General features: G+C 58.8%; 1 protein-coding gene across 7 annotated transcripts in view; it reads right to left on the bottom strand.

Moving 5' to 3' along the window:
• Positions 1-1596: 1596 nt before the first annotated feature.
• The window catches only part of TNRC18 (trinucleotide repeat containing 18), a 97634-nt gene continuing 78039 nt past the window's right edge, over positions 1597-21191 (bottom strand). For 6 of the 7 annotated variants that reach the window (XM_075527564.1, XM_075527567.1, XM_075527566.1 and 3 more), the window contains 12 exons: positions 17170-17597; positions 13690-13848; positions 13007-13148; positions 12094-12211; positions 11354-11429; positions 11159-11267; positions 8057-8173; positions 7380-7544; positions 5460-6787; positions 3844-4080; positions 3681-3755; positions 1598-3257 (listed from right to left, as the gene is read on the bottom strand). In XM_075527564.1, the coding sequence (XP_075383679.1) occupies positions 3051-3257; positions 3681-3755; positions 3844-4080; positions 5460-6787; positions 7380-7544; positions 8057-8173; positions 11159-11267; positions 11354-11429; positions 12094-12211; positions 13007-13148; positions 13690-13848; positions 17170-17597 (3161 nt within the window). In that variant the 3' untranslated portion in view covers positions 1598-3050. Of the gene's footprint in view, positions 3258-3680; positions 3756-3843; positions 4081-5459; positions 6788-7379; positions 7545-8056; positions 8174-11158; positions 11268-11353; positions 11430-12093; positions 12212-13006; positions 13149-13689; positions 13849-17169; positions 17598-21191 lie in introns of all 7 variants that reach the window. The other variant, XM_075527570.1, reaches the window with a different exon arrangement.

Genomic DNA, 21191 nt, shown 5'->3' with positions numbered 1-21191 from the left:
CGCCTGGGGCCGTCTCAGAAGCAGGACCCATGCCAGGCTGTCCCCACTCCTGGGAAGCCCCAGGGCATTGGCGGGGTCCACGTGCCCTCTTCAGAGAACACCCTTCCTTTATAAGCCTGTGCCAGTTCTTGAGCTCTGGTGGGGGTAGTGGTTACACGTTGGGCTGCTAACCTCAAGGTCAGCAGTTCGAAACCACCAGCTTCTCAGCTGGAAAAGTAGCTTTCTACTCCTATAACCCCCGGGGCTAGTTCCACCCTGTCCTGTAGGGTCACTGAGTCGGAATCGCATTGATGGCAGCGTTTGGAGAGCTTCTTGTGGTGGTGGGGGGAGTGCACCCCTCTGCCGGTAGAGGTGCACACTTAATACGAGGCACTTGATCACTGACCACGTGGCTGGAGGATAGACTCCACCCAGAGCACCTCAGAAGAAAGGCCTGGCATTCTATTTCTGGGCGAAAGGGGGGGAAAGCCATCAAAGCCCTGAGGGGTGCCACTGGCCTCTGACATGGATAGAGTTTGACGCAGTGGGGGGTGTCCTAGAAGCTCGCTGCTGCGACCCATGCGCACCACGAGTCACAAGTGGCTGGCGAAGGTGGTGGAGTTTGCCAAAAAGCTGGCAAGCCGAGCCCATCCCATCCGAGAGCCCTAGCCACTGGTTTCGGAAATGTTTAAAGGTTGGCAGCTGCACCTGCGGGGTTTCCAGAGCCCCAAACCAACAGAACAGTGAGCCAGTCACGAGGATGCGGCTGGAACGGAGACCAAGGAACTGAATCTCTGCTGCTCTTGGCCGGTGCCAGCCTCGACGCACACAGCCCGGTGAGCCACAGGGTTTCTCGTTGGTCCGTGTTCACCAACCCGTCCAGGCCTCTCTCCCTAGTCTGTGGGCATCAGACACCCACAAGCAAACAGGTGCCCAGGGAGGAGGTGAACTCGGGTCTGCCACACGGCAGGGGCACCTTCTACCACTAACACAGAAGGACACAGGACGTCGTGGCTGTTGGTGCCAGCTCACAGGCGACCCCTTGTGTGCCAGAGCAGAGCTGCGTGCCAAAGAGCTGGTTTTCCTTCTGAGGCATGCCTGGGAACGCCGGCTGACACAAGCCTCTGCAGACAGGCAGGCGTGGCGGCTGTGCATGAAGATCACGGGTCTCTCACGACTACAGGGTTGGCTCCAACTCACAGGGACCCTATAGGACACAGTATTTGAGTTTCCAAGACTCTCCTCTGTATGGGACTAGAAAGCCCCTTCTCTCCAGGAGTGGCTGGTGGCTTTGAACTGCTGACCTTGCAGTTAGTAGCCCAAAGTATAACCACTACACCACCAGAGCCTCTCCAAAACCAAACCCATGGCCCCCAAGGCAGACTCACAGCGACCCCGGGTAGGACAGGGTCTCTGCAGTGGCCATCCCTCTGGAAGCAGAAGCAAAGGCAATCCGTCTTTATCCTCTGGAGTTGCCGGTGGGTTCCAGCCCCTGACCTTTTCAGGAGCAGCCCCGGCCTTCACCAGGGCTCCCCAGACCAGCCACTCAGTGCCCCACCCACGATGTCAGCCGACAGTCACTGTGCACCCCCGCCGGCCCTGAAATGAACCACTCTGACAAGTCCTTTTCCAATGAAACCTTTTTTTTTTCCTTTTCTTTTTTTCTGTAAAAAGATCACACAGAATTCGCCAACAAACAAAATTCCAAAAGAAACTTAAAAAAAAAAGACGAACGAAAACAATAATTCCCCCAAAAAACAAATCCGAAGTCTGGCTTTTCCTTCCCTCAAGATTGTCTGGGCTGGCATTCCTGTCCCCTGGGAGGCGGAAGGCGGGGGGCTTAAGTGCTGAGTGGGGGGAAGAACGGAGGGCAGGCACAGCTGGGCCCCTCCCTCCCCCTCGCTCACACCTCCTTTCTGCTGTCCCTAGCTCCTTATCCATGTCAGGGGGCACATACAGTACTGGGTGGGCACGAGGGCCGGGCAGGGTGTGCATGGGGGCGCGGGGTGACAGGGGTCCGTGACGCCGGCTTCTTGGCACTCACAATCTAATCGGAAATAAAAAATAACGTTCTGCACACCAGAAAGTGTTTTGCTTTTTAGAATTTCATAGCTATTTTTTTTCACAGTTTTAAAAAGTTTATATTTATATATCTTTATCTTTATATATATAATTAAAAAGTTGACTCCATTTAAAGGCGTATGATACAGGGGGCGGGGTCAGAGTCTCTGGGTACGATAAAACTGTACAGGCTAAGAAGTGCCTCCTCCAGGGTTGGGGGGGGGGGGGTTGGCAAGCCTGGCAGAGGCCGGGACAAGTTTCAGCACCATTGGGGGTTTTCTGTAGTGTGAGGGTTCGGGCCTGCGCTGTGCAGCCCGCGCCTGGCCTCTACCTGGTGCCGTGCCCATGCCCTTGCCTGGCTTCCTTCCCCAAGTTCCACGCCATCCTGAGAGGACAGAGGCCTGGGCTCCTGGCAGGGCACCCAGGAGCTGGCCTGGCACCGTTGGTGAGCCTGGCTGGCGCTGAGTGGGGGAGCCCCCCTCCTGGGGCTGGAGACCTTGGGCTGGGCTCTGGGCTGAGGTGGCCACACCCTGGTAGCGCCAGGAGGGCCCAAGGCAGGGTGGAATACTCCAGAGCTTCTGTTTGGTTCACTGGAAACCTCTTCCTGCCCATGGAGCTCCCCCAGCCTTTGTCTGGAAGGCCCAGCTGGCATGGAGGTGGGGGCACCTGGCATCCGCGCAACAGCCGGGGGGCCTGGAGGGTCAAGTGCTGACTGAGGAGGCGGTGGGGTGGCCTGAGGGGGGTCGGCAGAGCTATACCCTGATGGTTGGGAGGGGCCCCTGCCTGGGGGGCACCAAGGGGCTGGGGGTGGGAGTGGGGGGCTGGAGGCGCGTGTACACGTGTGCACACACGTGCATGCATACAGGCACACACATGTACACACCACCCTTGTCCCCGTGGCGTGCACGCCATGGGCACACTGCACGCGCTTGGCCGTGGCAGTGATGAGAGGAGTCCCCGGGGCTGCGGGGGCAAGGCAGCTGGCAGAGCCCTTGGTGGGCGGCTGAGGCTCAGCAGAGCACCGGCACGCCGTCGGTGGAGAAAATCATGCCCGTGGCGGGCTCGTAGGTGCCCGCGAGGTAGTACAGACCCTCGCTGTCCTGGTACTTCTTGGTCTTGAGCATCTGCTCGTACTGCTCCAGGGCCACCACCAGGCACTTGTGGGACACTGTCTGCACGTCGTTCTCGTCCACGTGCGACGACTGGTACAGGGCACGCTGTGGGTGGGCGGGGCCACAGGGCAGGGTGGTCAGGGGTGGGACAGCAGGACAGGGGCTCACAGGGGAGGGAAAGACACAGCCCCTTCTAGAGAAGAACCAGCCACCCAGAGATGGAGACGCTTGGTGACCAAGAGAACCGGAGAGTCAAGAGAACAGGGGACAGAGACCAAGAGAGACAAGAGACCAGGGGAGAGAAAGATGGAGACCGGCAGATACAGGGGCTGAGAAACTGCGTCTGGGGAGACAGGTCCAAGGGAGGGAGATGACAGTTACACTTGGGGGTGGACGGGTGGAGGAGGCTGAGCAGGGCCCGACAGACACAGGCTCTCGGACACGCCCTCCCCCAGACCGTGTCCAGGAGGGCATGGAGCCCCTCTTCCCAGCGCCTCGCCCACCCCCGCCTCCCCGCTCTGGCCCTACCTCCATGAAGTCCTTCCTCTGGCTGGAGGCCTGCAGGGCAGCGGGGAGGCTCCGCCCAGACTTCTGGTCCCAGGGCTGCCGGAGAGATGGGAGGGGGCTGAGTGGGGCTGGCCACACCTCCCAGCAACCTGAGCCCGGAGACCTCCCTGGCCAGCCGGCTCACCTGGCCCTCGTGGAACTGCTTCCCGGGGCTGGTCTCCTCCGGGTGGTAGAACCACTTGACTCGGACCACCATGTTGCTTCCCCACGACTCCCACATGCTCTGGATGCGGCCGATGTAGGGCAGGTTGGGGCGGCCGGCCGACAGGAAGACCGCGCAGTCCCCGATCCGGATCATCTCCTTGCCCCGCACTATGGCCTTGTAGAAGAGCTTGCGAGCTTTGCCCTTCATGCCGCGCCGCTGTGGGAGGGCACGGTCAGCGTGGGCAGTGCTGTGCCCAGGCCTCCACCCAGGCAGGCCCCGCCTCCTGGAACCCCTTCACCATGGCCTAAATCAGCTCTGCCAACTGGAGGTTCCTGCCTACCATTACTGAACACTGGTCACGGGGGCTATCGCCAGATACTGAGCAAAAGCGGGAAATGGAACGGAATGTCAAATTCCTAAGGAATTCAGACTTACTGGAGCCACGGAAGCTGGGGGCACCCCCGACGTGTTTGCCCTGAGATCATTTTCAACCTCAAACGAAGGGAGCCACGGAAAACGGGTGCCTTAACTCGCAGACCCTGGTTTTCTTGAACTTTCTAAGTCATACACTAACCGTCTAGAGCGGTGGTTCTCAACCTTCCTAATGCCGAGTGGTGGTGATCCCGCAACCATAACATTATGCTCTTGCTACTTCATCACTGTCATTTTGCCACTGTTATGAATCGGGTGACCCGTGAAAGGGGTCGTCACCCACAGGTTGAGAACCGCTGATCTAGAATTTTACCAAGGTCCCTAAAGTGTACGGACCCAGCTGCTGAAATAGACCGCCAATGCCCAGTTCACACACCCGCACTCGACACACCCCCGTGTGTGTTGGAGAACTGCACCCCACTGGGTTCGGGGGCCCTCGGGGACCGCTGTGCATATTAACCATCTGCACACCCAGGGAGGTCACTGCAGCTCCACCTTACAGGCCGGGAGCAGGGAGGCGCGGAGTGGGAGCCCCACCATGCCTGCCCTGGGGTCAGGAGCCGACAGCCCTCACAGCTTCCACATCAGCAGTCCACGCAGGACTCTGGGCAGGGCCACCCACGGGACGTGTACGCTCCACGAGTGGACCCAGTCTCAGATGGCGAACAGCCGCTCCGTGGGAGAACTGTGAGGCTGACAGTCTGAAACCCACGGGGGCAGGTCTCCCGTCCTATAGGGAGGCAGCCGAAAAGAGAGGCTGAGAGAATCGACAAAAGCTCAGAGTGGCCTTCGAGGACAGCGGCCTAGGCTGGCCTGGCAGAAAGGGGCTCCCCTGGCCTGTGCCCACAGTCCGGCAGGGCATGAGGTCACTGTTACAGCAGCCCCTGCAGACCAACAAGAGTCCTTAGCTGGTTTCTAAGGGTCGCGGGCTCAGTTGGCAGTCAGAACCCACCCAGAGGCCTCTGAAGAGGCCTGGGCATCCAATCCTGCTGGACCTAGTTCTACTCAGCCCAGGTGGGAAGGCAACGGACGTGGCACAGTCTCTGCCGACAGAGCGCTAGGTTCATGGCCTGCTCGGCTCCCCCGGGGCAGTTGGCATCTCAGTGTGTGTGTCTGTAAAATGGGGCTCCCCCAGCCCCCGCCCCTCCACACACCCTGGATACCTGTGTGGGTTTGCCGAACCACTTCCAGAGCTGCCGGGCCGGCAGGAAGGCAGCAATCTTGGGCCGGTTCTCCACGGATGGCAGGCGCTGGCGCTTGGCCAGCTCCTTGGTGGTGGGGAGGTGAACGCCCTCCCTCTTTTTGGGCCGGCTCTTGCCACCGGCCTGGGCCTTGGGCTGTGGGGGCTGTGGAGGCGGGGGTGGCGGGGGCTGAGGGGCTGGCGCCTTCTTGCTGGGGGAGTGGATGGCGGCCCGCGCCTGGCCTGTCTGCTTGGAGGCCTTGGTGGGGAGGCTGGGCGGGGCGGCAGGGGTGGCGGTGGGGGCCGGTGTGGTCTCATCGTCCGAACTGCAGGAGGAGTCCTCGTCAGTGGTGGTGGAGGAGGAAGAGGAGGAGGAGGAAGAGGAAGAAGAGGAGGAAGAGGAAGAGGAAGAAGAGGAGGAAGAGGAGGAGGAAGAAGAAGAGGAGGATGACGATGAGGAAGAGGATGAAGAGGATGAGGAGGACGAGGAGGAGGATGCCCTGGAGCTGGAGGCGCTACAGGCCCTGCCTGCGCCTGCCCGGCCTTCCTCACTGTTCTTCCCACCCTCCTCCTCCCCCTCCGTCTCTGAGCTGCTGCTACTGCTGCTGCTGCTGCTGCTGCTGCCGCCACCACTGCTGTCTCCACTGCTGCCGCTGCTGTCCGACTCCTCGGCCGCGTCCTGCTCGGCCTGGCCCTTGTCCGGGCTCCCGGGGCCCCCAGAGTCCTCAAACTGCAGTCCAGGCCCGGCCTCTGGGGCAGGCTCACCGTCCAGGGCCTTGGGCCACCCGGGCTTGGGCTCACTGGCGGCCGGGGGGAAACCACCCAGGGCCGGGAGGCCCTTGGGCTCCTGCCAGCCGCCGGCGGCCGAGTCCTCGCGGAGCAGCAGGGCCTCCTTGGCCTTCTTGCTCTTGGGCGATGTCACACCCTCATGGTCCAGTTTGATCAGCAGCTCACCCTCCTCACCCGGCCGCCTCGGGCCCTTGGCACCCGGCTCCTCGGCCGCCCGCGCCTTCTTGGGCTTGGGGCGGGTGGCGGGCATGGTAAGGGGAACAGCCACCATGGGTGCAGGGGTTACAGCTGTGGGAGGTGCGGGCACCTCCCCAAACGGCTCGGGAGCTGGGCAGCCAGCAAAGCTGGGGGGCATGGGGCTGGGCTGCGGGGGTGACAAGCGGCCCTTGGGGGCTTTGGGCCGCGTCTCCGTAGGCTCCGGGGGACTCTTCTTGGAACTGGGGCTGCTGATGGGCCCCAAGGCCAGGGGGTTGCTGGTGACCTCGTCTGTGGAGACCCCCTCCTCCAGGGCAGTAGCTTTGTCTAGAAGACAGAAACAACTTGGTGTCTTCACTAGCCCCAAAGTTGGCAGTTCACACCCACCCAGCGAGGGCTGCCATTGGCTCAGGGCCCTGCAGACTCCCGCATGCTCCCAGGGTTCGGAAAGCTGCCTGGGACCCACCACAGCCACCCCCATCCCCTGTGGGCCCACAGCAGCCTTTGCTGGCCTCAGCGGTCAGCCTCCATCTCTCCCCCTCAGTTCCGGAGTCAAACATGCCCAGGTGATGTTAGGTTAGGGGACGGGAGGGGAAGGTGGATTGGGTTAGTTTGGTTGTTGGGTGTGAGGTTGCTAAGGTTGTTGGGTGATTGGATTTAGGTCAGAGTTGGGTTGGTTAGTTAATTCGGTGAGGTCAGGCTGGATAGGTAAGGTTGGTGTGGTGAGGCTGGCAACTGCCCCTGCCCTTGCCTGGAGTGACCCTCCACAGACTCATTTCCCTCCCGAGCCTCGGTTTCCAGGTGCTCCATACAGTTCTCCCTGCATAAGTAGGGTGCTGGCCAAGATGGATGTGTCCCCCGTGCAGAGAGCTGGGACGCCCCCAACCCTGCATGGCTCCCGCGCACTGGCCCCACGTACCGCCCTTGGCCTTGGCGCTGGGCTTCCGGCCGCGGCCCCTGGCCTTGGCTCTGGGCTCCTCCGACCCTGCCGCAGCCCCGTCTTTGCCCTCCCCGGCGTCTTTGCTGGTTTTGCGGCTGCGGCGCTTGGCGCTTGGCACCAGGAGGGCCGGGGACGGCTCAGCACCTGTGGGCGCAGCCATCAGAGGCTCAGGAGGGGGGCATCGTCTTTGCCAGGCTCGTAGGAAATGGGCAGCCTTGTGAACTGACCCACTGGGTGCCCAGAAAGGTCACACAGCCCTGAGCTGCCTGCACACATGGGGCACCCGGCCAGACTCCTGCACAGCCTGAGCAAGGACCCAACACAAAGGTCTCCATGGTCCACCCACTGGGGCAGTGAGCCCCAGACGCCGGGCAGTCTTGGCCCCACCTTTGTCCCTGCCCCACCGTGCAGGGGGCCCCCGAGCTCCCGGTTCCTGTCAGACAATGCTAAGCGAGACGGAGGCAGGACCTGGGCGATGAATGGCTGAAGCAGGCCCTTGGTGGCACCCACAAACCTGGGGCTGCACTGTGGGCCACAGACCACAGAACAGGAGGGCATGCCCAGGGTCCCTCCCCCTGACTCCTGCCATACCCAGCTCCATGGGTTCAAAGTCTGGGCCTTGGCAGGCACCCCAGAAGCAGCAGGCTCAGACTCACACTGGATCTTGTAGTCGGGGGGCAGGAGGCGGATGTGGGACAGGGGGATCCTGCCCGTGTCTCCATCATCAAACTCCACGGTGATGAGGTCCCCGTCGTCCTCGAGGTCCAGTGACCCTGATGGGGGAGGGTCTGTATGAAGGGGCACAGCCTCAAAGGTCTCTGGGCAGTGCCAAAGGTTTGCACCTGACCGCTGACCCAGAGGCTGGCAGTTCAAACCTACCTGGAGACGCTGCGAGAGAAAGGCACAGCTGCACAGAGACTGCAGCCAAACTCAGACAGCGGTGCACACATACAACAGCGGTTCTCAACCTGGGGGTTGAAGGACCCTTTGGGGGTCGAAGGACCCTTTCACAGGGGTCGCCCGATTCATCGCAGTAGCAAAATGACAGTGATGTGGTGAAGAAAGCTGATGGTGCCCAGCTATCGAAAGAGATAGTGTCTGGGGTCTTAAAGGCTTGAAGATGAACAAGCGGCCATCTAGCTCAGAAGCAACAAAGCCCACATGGAAGAACACACCAGCCTGTGTGATCGTGTGGTCCTGAAGGGATCAGTTATCAGGCATCAAAGAACAAAAAATCTTATCATTGACTGCACACCTCCATGATACGATTGCCGAAGACAAACGGGTGCGTAAGCAAATGTGGGGAAGAAAGCTGATGGCGCCCGGCTATCGAAAGAGATAGTGTCTGGGGTCTTAAAGGCTTGAAGATGAACAAGCGGCCATCTAGCTCAGAAGCAATAAAGCCCACATGGAAGAAGCATACCAGCCGGTGCGATCACGAGGTGCCAAAGGGACCAGGTATAAGGCATCATGCAAAAAAAAAAAAAAGAATATATATGTATATGTGTGTGTATGTATATGTATGTATATATACATATATATACCATAGTGAATAAAGGGGGAAGTGCAGAGTGGAGACCCAAGGCCCATTTGTCAGCCACTGGAGATCCCCTCACAGAGGGGTTTAGGAGAGGAGATGGGTCAGTCAGGGTGCGATGTAGTACCCATGAAGTACACAGCTTTCCCCAGATCCTGGATGCTTCTTCCCCCCAACTACCATGATCCGAATTCTATCTTGCAGGACTGGATAGGGCAGAGATTGTACACTGGTGCATATAGGAGCTGCAGGCACAGGGAATCCAGGGTGGATGATACCTTCATGACTAGGGGTGTGAGGGGAGATGCTGGGAGAGTGGAGGGTGAGTGGGTTGGAAAGGGGGAACTGATTACAAGGATCCACATGTGACCTCCTCCCTGGGAGATGGACGGCAGAGAAGGCGGGGAAGGGAGACTCCGGATAGGGCAAGATATGACAAAATAACAATCTATAAATTACCAAGGGCACATGAGGGAGGGGGGAGCGGGGAGGGAGGGGAAAAAAAAAAAGAGGACCTGATGCAAAGGGCTTAAATGGAGAGAAAATGCTTTGAAAATGATTACGGCAAAGAATGTACGGATGTGCCTTATACAATTGATGTATGTATATGTATGGATTGTGATAAGAGTTGTATGAGCCCCTAATAAAATGTTTTTAAAAAATGACAGTGATGAAGTAGCAATGAAAATTATTTTATGGGGGGGGGGGGAGTCACCACCACATGAGGAACTGTATGAAAGGGTGGCGGCATGAGGGAGGTTGAGAACCACTGGGACTTCGTCCATTAAACCGTGATGATACGGACGTGAATCACACGCCAACAACACCGGTAACAAACTACAGCCAAGAAACGTGCTCTGAACAGGAGTAGCTGCACAGGGAGCATCGCGGATGCCATGGTTTGTGGGGATATGGGGCGGTGGGGCAGCGAGGGCGAGGGGATTTGGGGAGCAAACAAGGAATCCACCGGGAGGAACCGACTGGGATGATGTGTTTACAACTCATTTAATAAACGATTTAAAACGATCTTTAAAATAAAAGTGATTCAACCATGGAGGTGTGTGTGTGATGTGGGAACAGCATTATCAAAACCACTAAAAAAAAAAAGGTCGACATCCTGTGGAAAATGCAGCCAATGTCGTTGAACAATTGCCCTAAGGGGTCCTAATTTGCGATGTAAACTCGCACCAAAGCAGAATGAAAAGTATTTTTTAAAAAATGAAAGAGAAGAGAGGCATGCTGTCCGACCCTGCAGCTACATGATTACTATTCACAGAGCACGCGGTCTGGTCACGGGCTGAGCACTGGCCACGAGCTGCAACGTCAGCATCTGAAAACCACCAGCCACTCCTGGGGAGAAAGAGGCGGTGGTCTGCGCCGTACAGAGTGACACGCGTGGGGCAGCTCTACCGTGTCCTAGAGGATTGGTACGAAGCAATTTGATGGTACTGTGTGAGCAAGCCGTTAAGATTCTTTATGCTTTAAGTCATGTTAGGGATTAAATTACGTGCCCACAAAATAGGTTTATGTGAATAGATTTGTCTGTACGTGTGTATAAATAAATTTGTGTGTGTGTACATCCATCCATCCATCCATATTGGCATCCTGGCCCCTGTAACCTGTGAAAGAGGACCTGGCAGGGCACTGGTTAAAGTTCCCAGCGGGTCAGGCCCACCAGCCCTTCCATGGGACAAGAGGCGTGGCAGAGAGCTGTGGCAGTCTGCGCCTGTCAAGATATCACCACAGGAGACGCTGACCTACAGAGTGGCTACGTGTGGGAACGGGTTTGTGGCTGTGGGGTCCGTGTCGAAGGGGAGTTGACTGCATGTTGGTGAGGCAGAACCGTGGCGTACACTGACTGACCTTTGAATCATCGAAAAAGCAAATCAGACACAGACGCAGGCATGCCAGGGGGCGTGGATGGATGCAGCGTGGCGCTCACCAAGGAGCCAGAAGCCGAGAGAGGCCAGGTTCCTTCCCGAGAGGGGACAGAGGATAGGCTTCCCTGTGACGCATCGGGCGGATGCCAATCCAGAGCAGCAGCTGATGGTGGCCAGAATCCCGGCCGGGCGCATCACGCCCACCTGTTGGCTGCAGTGCAGTGCACCTCTGTGTGGTGCTGCAGCCGCATGGGGAGACTAGGATGGCCAGACACGTGTCCTGGTGACCCAAGTCACCACGCTGTGTGAGGAGGTGACACGTGAGGGGACAGCTGGCTCACCTCGCACCACGGTGCCCGGGTAGAGACAGCGGTACTGCTGGCTCCAGTATGCGGCGATGCGGGTGCCCTGGGGCAGGAAGCGGGTGGAGGCCGGTCTCACGTCGATGATCTGAGGACCATGGACAGACGGGGTGAGTGAGAGGCCGCCTGCGCCTCGGCCTCCTCCCCGTGCCCCTGCCAGGCCGGGCCCCTCACCGCCTCCTGCAGCAGCTGCTCCAGGCAGTAGATGTGGGGCCGGTTCCCGCGCTCGCCCTCCACCACCACACGGTATCTGCAAGGCCAGGTCCTGGGTGAGGGCGAGGGCAGCGGCAGAGGCCCGAAACGCCCAAGCTCCGGGCCCACCACCACCACATCTCCCACCCCTCCCCACCCAGAGCCGAGACTGGAAATGGGAATTTGGCTGGCTGGCTGCAGGAAGGGGAGGCGAGCCTCCCTCCTTGCTGGAGCTCAGTTTCCTGGTGGGTATAACTAGGGGGCACAGGGCAGGACAGCGGCCCTGAGTGCTGCAGTTGGTTCACGAGCTTGGCTGCTAACTGAAAGACCAAAGGAAGAAAGGCCTGGAGAACTACCGCCCTTTCAAAACCCCCGTGGGTGACAGTGCTACCACTATGCCTGTGGGGGCGCCCTTCCTGGCCACAGGCTCCACAGCAGCCGGATGTGATGTCACCGGGCAATGCCAATGGTTAATACGCACCAGGGGCTCACCAACCGGTCGGAGGTTCACAACCACCCAGAGGTGCCTTGGAAGACAGGCCTGGTACTCCCCCAACCACCCCCCCCCCAAACAAACCAACACTGGAGCGGCTGATAAGCATATGGAATGCAGTTGTGCCCTGACCCCAGGGCCCTGTGTTGAACTGGATGGAAGGCTCAGGGGAGTAGAGAGAGCTCAGCCAGCCCGAGGCCCCTCCTTTCTGAGGTGGACGCCCACTCACATGTCCGGGGAGTGCACGGTCTGCACGTGGCCGGCATACAGCAGCTTGTCGTCCATGGGGATGAGCACGCGAAGCCCGTCCTTGAGCTCGTCCTTGTCGATGACGCAGGAGCGGGGGGCTGCAGGAGGGACAGTGAGGCGCGGCCCGCAGTCCTCCCGCAAGCCTGATCGTGCCCCCGTGTGTCGGCGCCAACCGCCCATAAGGCAAGCTCATGTAACGTAAGGTAGCAACCACAGCGCTGATGTGATGCGATGTAATCATCCTCTATCACACCAACTGGGAGGTCTCCCACGGGTGTAGGGCGGGTCCGAGCAGCAGAGGGAAGAAAAGCACCACACGGTGCGGGCTCTCCTGGAGCAGGGATGCCCAGGGCTACGGCCAGGCAAGGAAGGAGCTCTTGCTGCCGAGACTGTCAGCCTCTAGGGCTGTGGGGAAAACCGTGTGCTGGGTGAAGCCTCCCACGTGTGGCACCTGACAGCAGCCCCAGGCCACTCAGACACCCTATCTCCATGCTGGCTGCACCCACAGCAGCCCAGGTGACCCTGCCTGCAGGCTCAGCACAGCCTCCACACTGGACTCCCACACCCCCTCGGGGCAGCAGCCACACGGCTCGGCAACCAGAGTGATCCCTTGCCAAACCCGACCAACAGCTGCTCCCGAGTACCAGGTTTGGCAGCTGGCTGCTTGCTCTACGGTGAACACGCACGCAGCTCCGGGCCAATGCCCGCAAGAGGGAGGCTGGTCCTGGCTCTGCCTCCGCCCCAAGCCCCAGGTCGTTCTCTGAGCCCACTGGCCTGGTTTACACTGCTCTCAGGACTACCTGCTGGCCTCGACACCCAGCTCTTTCCCAGCTCGGCCCTGGCTCAGACCCTGCTAGTCCCCACAGGCCGCCCCGGCCCAGCAGGGCACCCACCGGGCGTCGGCGGCCGCTCCAGGGCCCCACCGCGTGGGAGGTGCTCATCCTCTGAGAAGCTCGAGTCCTGGTTGGGTTCAAAGTCCTCCTCGGCAGCCATGCTCTCCATCAGCTTGCTCACAGCACCCCCCTTCCCACGGTTCTGGAACACAGCACCGAGGACCCCCAACTCAGAGGACGGCACGCCACCCACCTGCATGGGGAGCCCCTAAAGAGCCAGCGTGCAGCCAGGCTGTTGAGGGCAACCAGCAGGTGCTCTGTGGACTTTGCTGGTCATGTGGGTCATGCTCCTGCGGGAGGCACCCCGCCACCCCACCCAACCCCTACCCCCGAGGCCATGCCCCCCCGACCAGGGCTCATGCTGTGCCCAAGTGAATGTCACATAGGCAGTGCCCCCAGAGCAAGCAAGGGGTGAGGGGAGGCCGGAACCTGGGCTAGCTGGTGCCAGGTGGGCATTAGAGGCACCCTCCCATCTGTCATGGGGGGAGCGGCCCCGGCACCTCTCATTCTGGGGACAGGGGCTGAGTCTTGGCCACATCCCTGTGTCTCTCTGAGACCACCATGGCAGCTTGGGTCATAACAAGCACAGAAGGGGTCCCACCAACCTCAGGAACATGAGCACAGAGCTGTACCCCCACACCTGGCCTCTCCCCACCTGCAGCAGGCTGGAGGGAATGCCTCACCTCTTTCTTCACCTCCTTCCCCTTGGCCTTGGCCTTGCTCCTCTTGGTGCCAGCCAGGGAGCTGGTGTGAGCGGCCCGGGCCTCAGAGGGCAGGACAGGCACGCGGGGTGGTGGCAGAATGGGAGCGGCAGTGGTTCCCGCCTCCTTGCCCTTCTTCTTCTATAGGAAGAGCAAGCACAGCGTCAGGAGGCCAGGCCGGACTTCCTGCTAGGAGACCCACCTCCAGTCCCATGCAGCCCCACACGCACCTTCCGACACCCTGGAATTAACTGCCAAGGCAGGACTAGCCACCCCCTCTCCTCCTTACAGATGTGTTCCTAATAATAGTTTCATGCTACTCTGCATTGAGGTCAGCAGTTCAAAACCTCCCTCAGCTCCCTGGGAGAAAGGTGAGGCTTTCTACATGTGTATGGAGTTACGGTCTCAGAACCCACAGGTGCCGCTCGTTCCACCTGGTCTACAGGATCACCAGGAGTCACCATCGACTCAACAGCAGTGACTTTGTTGTGCGTCCGAAAGCTGTCCATGTGCCTGAGCAGACCCTGACTCCTGGCAAAGCTACAGGACCGAGTAGAACGAGCCCCTCGTTCACCGCTGGTCTGCGATGGGGCGCAGGGTTAGGTGTGGGCTGGCACTGGGTTTGGTTAGGGCGACCGTGCGACGGAGCAAACAGGGTGAAATGGCTAATTCCTGTTGTCGCTATAGCAACCATGACCCGGGCACGTGGTTCCATGACAACTAAGCATTTTGCCCAAACCCTCAGGGATCTGGGGGACCCTGGGGTGGACCCCGATGTGAGCTGTGACTCTCTGGTCCCATGACCAGGGTCCCACAGGAACGCAAGACAACACGACTCCCTCACCCCTGGGTGCAAGTTGTTCACGTGCTCAGTTAAGGTTGGCGGGTGGAGCCCACCCAAGGCCCTCAGAGGAACGGCCTGGCAATCCACCAGCCGCCGGAAATACCACGGAGCACAGCTCAGCTGCTGTGACTCAGAAGCCCACAGGAGCGCCAGATGGGTTCCTGGCGTGGGCAGGGGTGAAGGGCGGTCATGAGAACCTCTCTCCTCTCTGCACAAGTGCTCCCCAAACCCAAGACCCCTCTATGTACAATCGAAACGGCGTGAGCAGGGACAAACAGAAGCCACTCTTCTCTCAGGGACAGTGGGACAGCCTTCCAGGGGCCCGAGACTGGAAACAACTGGACGTCCAGCGACCTGCTGGGGAAACTCAGCAGTGTCCGTACACATGCTTCCTACGGCCCGCCGACAGCCAGCGCGGGCGACCAACGGCTGCAGAATGAGTCGGCATGGCCCAAGGACTCCAGCTCCCCAGAAGCAGAACTTGACACTTTTAAAAGAGAAACCACCCAACAAGTGACAACTGAAGACTAAATTCTTGCTCGCTGAAAGATAAGCAGTTCAAAACCAGCCGTTCCGAGGGAGGAGGCGGTGGCTTTGCACTCCTAGAAAGAGTGGCAACCTCAGACACCCCTGGGGGCAGTTCTACGCTGTCCCAGAGGGTCGCCAGAAGTGACGGATGGCCGTGAGTTTGTGTGACCCCTGCAGGGAACGCGTGTGGATGAGAAGGCTGCCCTTGTGTCCAACCCTCGTTGCTTTCTTAAGGGGTGCCCAGTGACTCAGGTTTTCAACCCGTAGAAGTGAACCTACCCGTGTTTTGTCTAAAAAAGGCTTTCCGATAGATGTATATTTCCCTTCTCTCCATAGCACTTCCAGTTCTGCCCACTGGTGAGATTAGCGCCCCTGTGATCAGAACTACCAAACGTCTCAGGGAGGTTCCTGAAATCATGTATCAATAAGCCCATAGTGCTGCCCCCGAAGCGAGCCAGGGATCTTTATCAACTTAGGTTTTCAGCTCTCGGTCAGAAACCCTCCTCGAAGGACAATTCGCTCTTAAGATGTGGCCCTGCTCACGCCCCGCCCTCCTGAGTGTTGGCTGCTCCAGCCGAGTGTGGTGAACAAGCAGATGGTGCCCGGCTATCAGCAAGAAGAGCAGCGTCTGGGGCCTTAAAGCCAACAGCCGTCCAAGGGAGGCGTCAGCTAAGTCCACATGAAGGAGCACACCAGCCTTGTAAATAATAAAACCCAACTCTCTGAGCATCGTTGGTCCCAAGAGCAAAGACAAGAAGGCTGGAGAGGCCGAGAAATGGGACAAAGGGAGCTGGGGACCCAGGGAGGAAACATGGAGGGAGTGGGTGTGACGTGACGGGATGACAGCCAGGTCCCCGGACAATGGGCGAGTTGCCCCATAGAAACGCCCGCACAGTGGAACGCTCCCTCAAGTCCAAGTTTCAAAGAAAAGCACGGTCCAGCTCTGCACATGGACAGAGGCGCACACGCAGGGGATTCCTGAGGCCGAACCACCACCAGCAGTGGGCTCACTCCAGCTGGGCCCACCGGCTCCCTCGCTCTCCCTGCCTGATGGAAAAACTAGAGTTTCAAGAGCAGAAGGCCCCCAAAAATCCACCTCTGCCTCAAAATACAACGTTCACCGTGGCTGCTCTTAGGTGGCTGGATGGGGGATTTCCTGGGGCCTGAGTAGCACTTTCCTTGGGGCTGTGACAATCCCTCCATTCTGGAGTTCCGCAGGACGTCCTCAAAGCTAGGACGATGCCTTGACACGTCCCTGATGCCTATTCCACCAGCAGGCCTTCAACACCAGGGTTGATTTTCAAGCTCCTGCCAGATGTTTCTTTAGCTACGGGGCTCAAAAACCGATTTTTTTTTTTTTTAAGATTTTGCCAACTTCCCTCCAATAGCACTCTTTGCCTCTGCAAACCCTAAAGTTCTGTGCCCACATTGAAGTTCTGCTTTTTGCTTTGTGGGCCCAAGTTGACCCAACACATGGGCTTTCTGTTCTACAGTTCATACCCGCTGTGATTCACGTCCTGTCTACGTTTCCTAACATTATTCTGTTAAACACAGAGGCACCCCGCGCCCCATCCTAGATCCGGAAGCAGTGACACGGATGCCTCAACACCTGCAACTGCAGCGGGGCTGTGTACAAAGACCAGGAGCTGGCAGTGACAGAAAGCGGGTCACTCCGGCAACGGGCTGTCCTTTGGCCCTAAAAAACGAAGGCAGTTCTAAGGCGGCACCCTATGTGTGACAGAGGGGCCCTGAACACATGACACGGGGCTCTGAAGCATGGCTGCCACGTGAAATACTTAGACGAAGCAAATGCAGCCAAAACTTTAATTCCTTAAATAAAAAAAAAAAAAGGTTTAATTCCTAACAGGGCGCTGAGACTCTGGGGTTTGTGTGTGGACTTTGGGGGTGGGGAGGGTGGAGGAATGGTTTAGAAATAGTGTGGACAGCCACACAGTTTGACGTGTGTAGCTGTTAGGGGCCGTCAGGTGGGGTGACCCCAGGTGACCAAGGAGGTGCCCTGGGGTGGGGCTCTCCCACCCTCCCCCACCCCCTCCCGCACCCCAGACCACCCGCTGCCGGCGCCCGCCTACCTTGCGGGGGTCCTTGCGGTCCCGGGCGCGGCCCGTGTCCTTGCGCGGGCTCAGCGCGCCGCCCTTGGCACAGCGCGCGGCCCTGGGCGCGGGGGCGGCGGGGGGCGCGGGGGGCGCGGGGGCCGCGGCGTCGTGCAGGAAGATGCGCTCGCTGCGCCTCCGCGTCCACAGGTCCTCGTCGCTGGCCTCGGGGCCCGCCTCGAAGCCCGCCTCCTTGGGCCCGCGCAGCTTGCGGGCCCTGCGCCCCTTGTCCGCCACCAGCTTGGCCTTGTCCGGGCTGGCAGCGCCGCGGGCACTGGGCGCCGGTCCCCCCAGGCCTCCGCCAGCCTCGCCGCTGCCGAGCCCCTTCTTGGGCCGCAGCAGCCCGGCGGGCGAGCGCTTCCGCACCTTGACCTCGCTCTCCGAGTCCGTGTACTCGAACTCTGTGCCTGGACACGGGGCGGGGCGGGACACTCGTTGTGGGCGGGGCTCTGCGGGGCGCCCCAGGCCCCACCCACCCAGCTCAGTGGAAACTGAGGTCCTGGGGTAGCAGATGCAACCCCAACTCTGACCCTAATCCCCACTCTGTCTCCCAGGCTCAGCTCCCTCACCTCACCCCGACACCATCCCCTGGGAAAATGACAATGAGGGGCTGGTTCGCAAAAGCCTTCTGGGGCGTCCCCCTGGAAATCCCCCCCAAACAGGCCAGCTGAAGACGGAGGGCCCCAGACCTGGGAAAGTCCCACGAAATGACACCCTTGATGGGCACCTCAGCCCCAGGGCTATTGCACTGGCTCCTGTGTCGCGCCCCACATGCGGCAAGCCCACCCAGAGTTCCAGACCTCCACCGGGACCCAAGGCCTCAGCCCTGCCCAGCGCACACCCTGTCCCTGGGCCCGACCCTCCCTTCTTCCACCCCAAACTGCACCTGGAGGCTTCTGTGCCTTCTGTGAGAAGACCTGCCTCGGTGTCCCAGGGCACCCCCCTCCGCCCCGTGGCAGGCCCTGCTGCCCACCCTGGATCAGAACAGACATGCACTGCCCTGTAGTTTCTGCTCCCCACCCCCAAGGCCTCCTGGGGGCCCCCCAGGATCGCACAACTCTGAGCAGCCTCCAAGCTGGAGCAGAACGGGTGTGAAGGTTAATGCTCACCACACTCTGCCTCCTCCAGTCCCCCCACCCCCACCCGAGGGCCAGCAACTTGCCCTGGGTCCCACGACACAAGAGCAGAGACCCCATTTCCCACTCTCAGGCCTCCTGGGGGGCAGCAGCCTGCCAACAGCTCCTGGGGGAGACCAGGCCCCATGGTGCCAACAGATGCAGCATCGCAGTGGGGACCTGCTTGGGGGGCCCACTGACAGGAAGGATCCACTGGCAAAGCCTAATGATGCTATTAATTAATCTTTTGTTAACAGACTTCCCGCTGCACAAGGAGGCAGGGGGAGTATCTGCTCCAGGAGGGGGAGGGCCATAAAACACAGGCTGAGAGCTCAGCTGTGGGTAAGACAGCGCAAGACGTGACCGGGGGCCCTGTCTGCAGCAGACAGAACTGGACCTCGGTACACGGTATGCAGAAGGAACTGCAGAGGGGACTGGAGCAGGCAGACCCTGGGGGGTGGGGCATGAACACCTGCTTGGAAGCTATGCGGGCAAGACCCGGTCTTGAAGCTTTGCCCCTGCAGCTGAGTGCATCCTTCTTGACAAGAATATTTGAGAAGCTGGGGCAGCAGTTCCAAACCACCACCTTCTCAGGGGAAAGAAGAGGCTTTCTACTCCCATGAAGGGTTAGTCTTGGAAATCTAGCGGGGCCGTTCTGCTCTGTTCTGTAGGGTAACTATGAGTCAGAATTGACTCGAGGCGGTGAGCTGTCTGTTTGGTTTTGAGAGCTTGATGAGTTTGGGTTGGGATTTAAAGCACACGGACAGGTTATCAAGAGACATCTTTCGGACGCACGAACAGGAGAGGCCAGTCTCTGGAAAAGGCCCTCGTACTTGGTAAAGTGGATGGGGCAGCGACCCTCGAGGAGCTGGACGGACACAGCGGCGGCCACACGGGCTCTAACGTCCCAATGGTGAGGGTGGCCCGGGGCCTGGCTATGTTTCTGTCTGTTGGACATCAGAACCTACCGACTTGATGCTATCTAAGGACAGCTCATGCCTGTGGTCATAATCCCATCTGGGGATGGATTGTCCTGGTTACATTAACGGGATAGAATTGATGCAGGCTGTCTCTCGAGTTAATCTCATTTGGGATAGAAAGGAGATTAAATCAACAAGCGGGGAGAGTGAGGGAGGGGCTAAGAGAGATGCCAGAGACGCAAGGACGTCCTCCAGGAACCAAGAGGCAGGAGCCAAAGGGCCGAGGAATTTCCCCTCCAAAGCCTCCCCCTAGAGCTGCACCCCCATCCCCTCCCCCAGGTTTGCACTTCCAGCCTCCTAAACTGAGAACACAAAGACCCGCTGGCTAAAGCTACCCACTGTGGTGCTGCTGTTACAGCAAGGTGCTGGAACCACATACATATCGGAAAAGCAAGGGCATTACTTTGAAGACGAAGCGATGCCTAACCCAAGCTACGGTGCTTTGTGTGGTGTCCCGTGCACGCACAAGCTGGACACAGAACAAGGAAGGCCAAAGAGTCTACTCATGAGGATGACAGTGCTGCCGCCGGAGAACAAAGGAACAAACAGATTCGTCTCGGAAGAAGTACGGCCAGCCTGTTCTGCATAGAATAAGGAGAGTGAGACTTCATCTCACATCCTTTGGACGTGCTATCGGAGAGACCGCTCACAAGAGAAGGCTGTTCCATTCTGTGAGGCTCGCTGAGCTGGACCGACTTGAAGACAAAAAGTGGGGCACCGTTCTAACAGATACGTAACCTGCGGAAGCAATTCTGGGGTGGGGAACAGGCGGCGGCTGCGAGAGTTTTAAAGTTCCTAAATCGTGAGTCTAGGTTGTCTTGAAACCGTTGTCAGAATTACGGAAGTCAAAAGGCAATTCCGGCGAGGGCTCGGAAGGAAGTGGGGAGAACAATAGCGAAGGTCTCCATCATCTACGGTGGTGTTGGGGTGGCTTCCCTGTTGCTGAGATGCTAGAAACTGTACCGCTGTCATTTCAAACGCCGGCAGGGTCGCACCCATGGTCGGCATGTTTCCCGAGTCAGACCGACCAGGAGGAGGAAGAGGTGGTCCACGTCTGGAAAAACCCGGCATGGGAAACCGGATGCAGGGCAGTGGAACGCCGTCCGGTCAAGTGCCAGAAGATGAGCGCCCCTCAGGTTGGAAGACCCACAAGGGGACGGGAAGAGCTGCCTCCACAAGAAGAGTGGACGGACCTCAGCGATGGGAACGGAGAACGCTTTGGAGCCTTCACTTACAGACGCAGCGCACCTCCAAGTGGAGAGATGGCAGCGGCCAGCGGCCATTCAAGAATGGACCGTGGGGAGCACAAAGGAGGAACCTAGGAGAACCGAAAGCCACCCAAACTGGAATGGACAGTTGAAGAGTGACAGGCTGGGCATTCATGAGCTGACATGGGCTGGCATGGCCATTCTGAATCAATCATGCTCTACTCTGCCAGGGGAGAGGACTGGTATCGCATTCATTATTTAAAAGGACATTTCAAGATCTACAGCATCACACTGTCGGGGGAGATAGGAAAATATCCACACGCCTACAAGGAAGACCAGTAAATACAATTATTACTCAAATTTACACACCAACCACTATCGCCAAACGCGAAGAAACTGAAGTTTGGGTTTTTAAAAAAAATCAACTTCCATAGTCAAATTGATCAAACACCCACTCAAGAGTCATTGATTGTTACTGGTGGTTGGAATGCAAAAGTTGCAAACGAAGAGGATCAGTAGTTAGAAAATATGAGCCTTAGAGACAGACGTGACACAGGAGACCACACGATCAAATTTTGCAGTAACAAAAACTTCACGACAAATACTTTTTCTAAACAACATGGACCTCGCTGGATGGAACACGGAGGAATTAAATCAACTACATCTACGAAGAGAGCTCATTAGCATCGGTCAGAACA

Source organism: Tenrec ecaudatus, chromosome 12 (genome assembly GCF_050624435.1).
Source record: "Tenrec ecaudatus isolate mTenEca1 chromosome 12, mTenEca1.hap1, whole genome shotgun sequence".
NCBI lineage: Eukaryota > Metazoa > Chordata > Mammalia > Afrosoricida > Tenrecidae > Tenrec > Tenrec ecaudatus.
The sequence above is the reverse complement of the archived record's forward strand: the minus strand, read 5'-3'. Positions and strand labels throughout refer to the sequence as shown.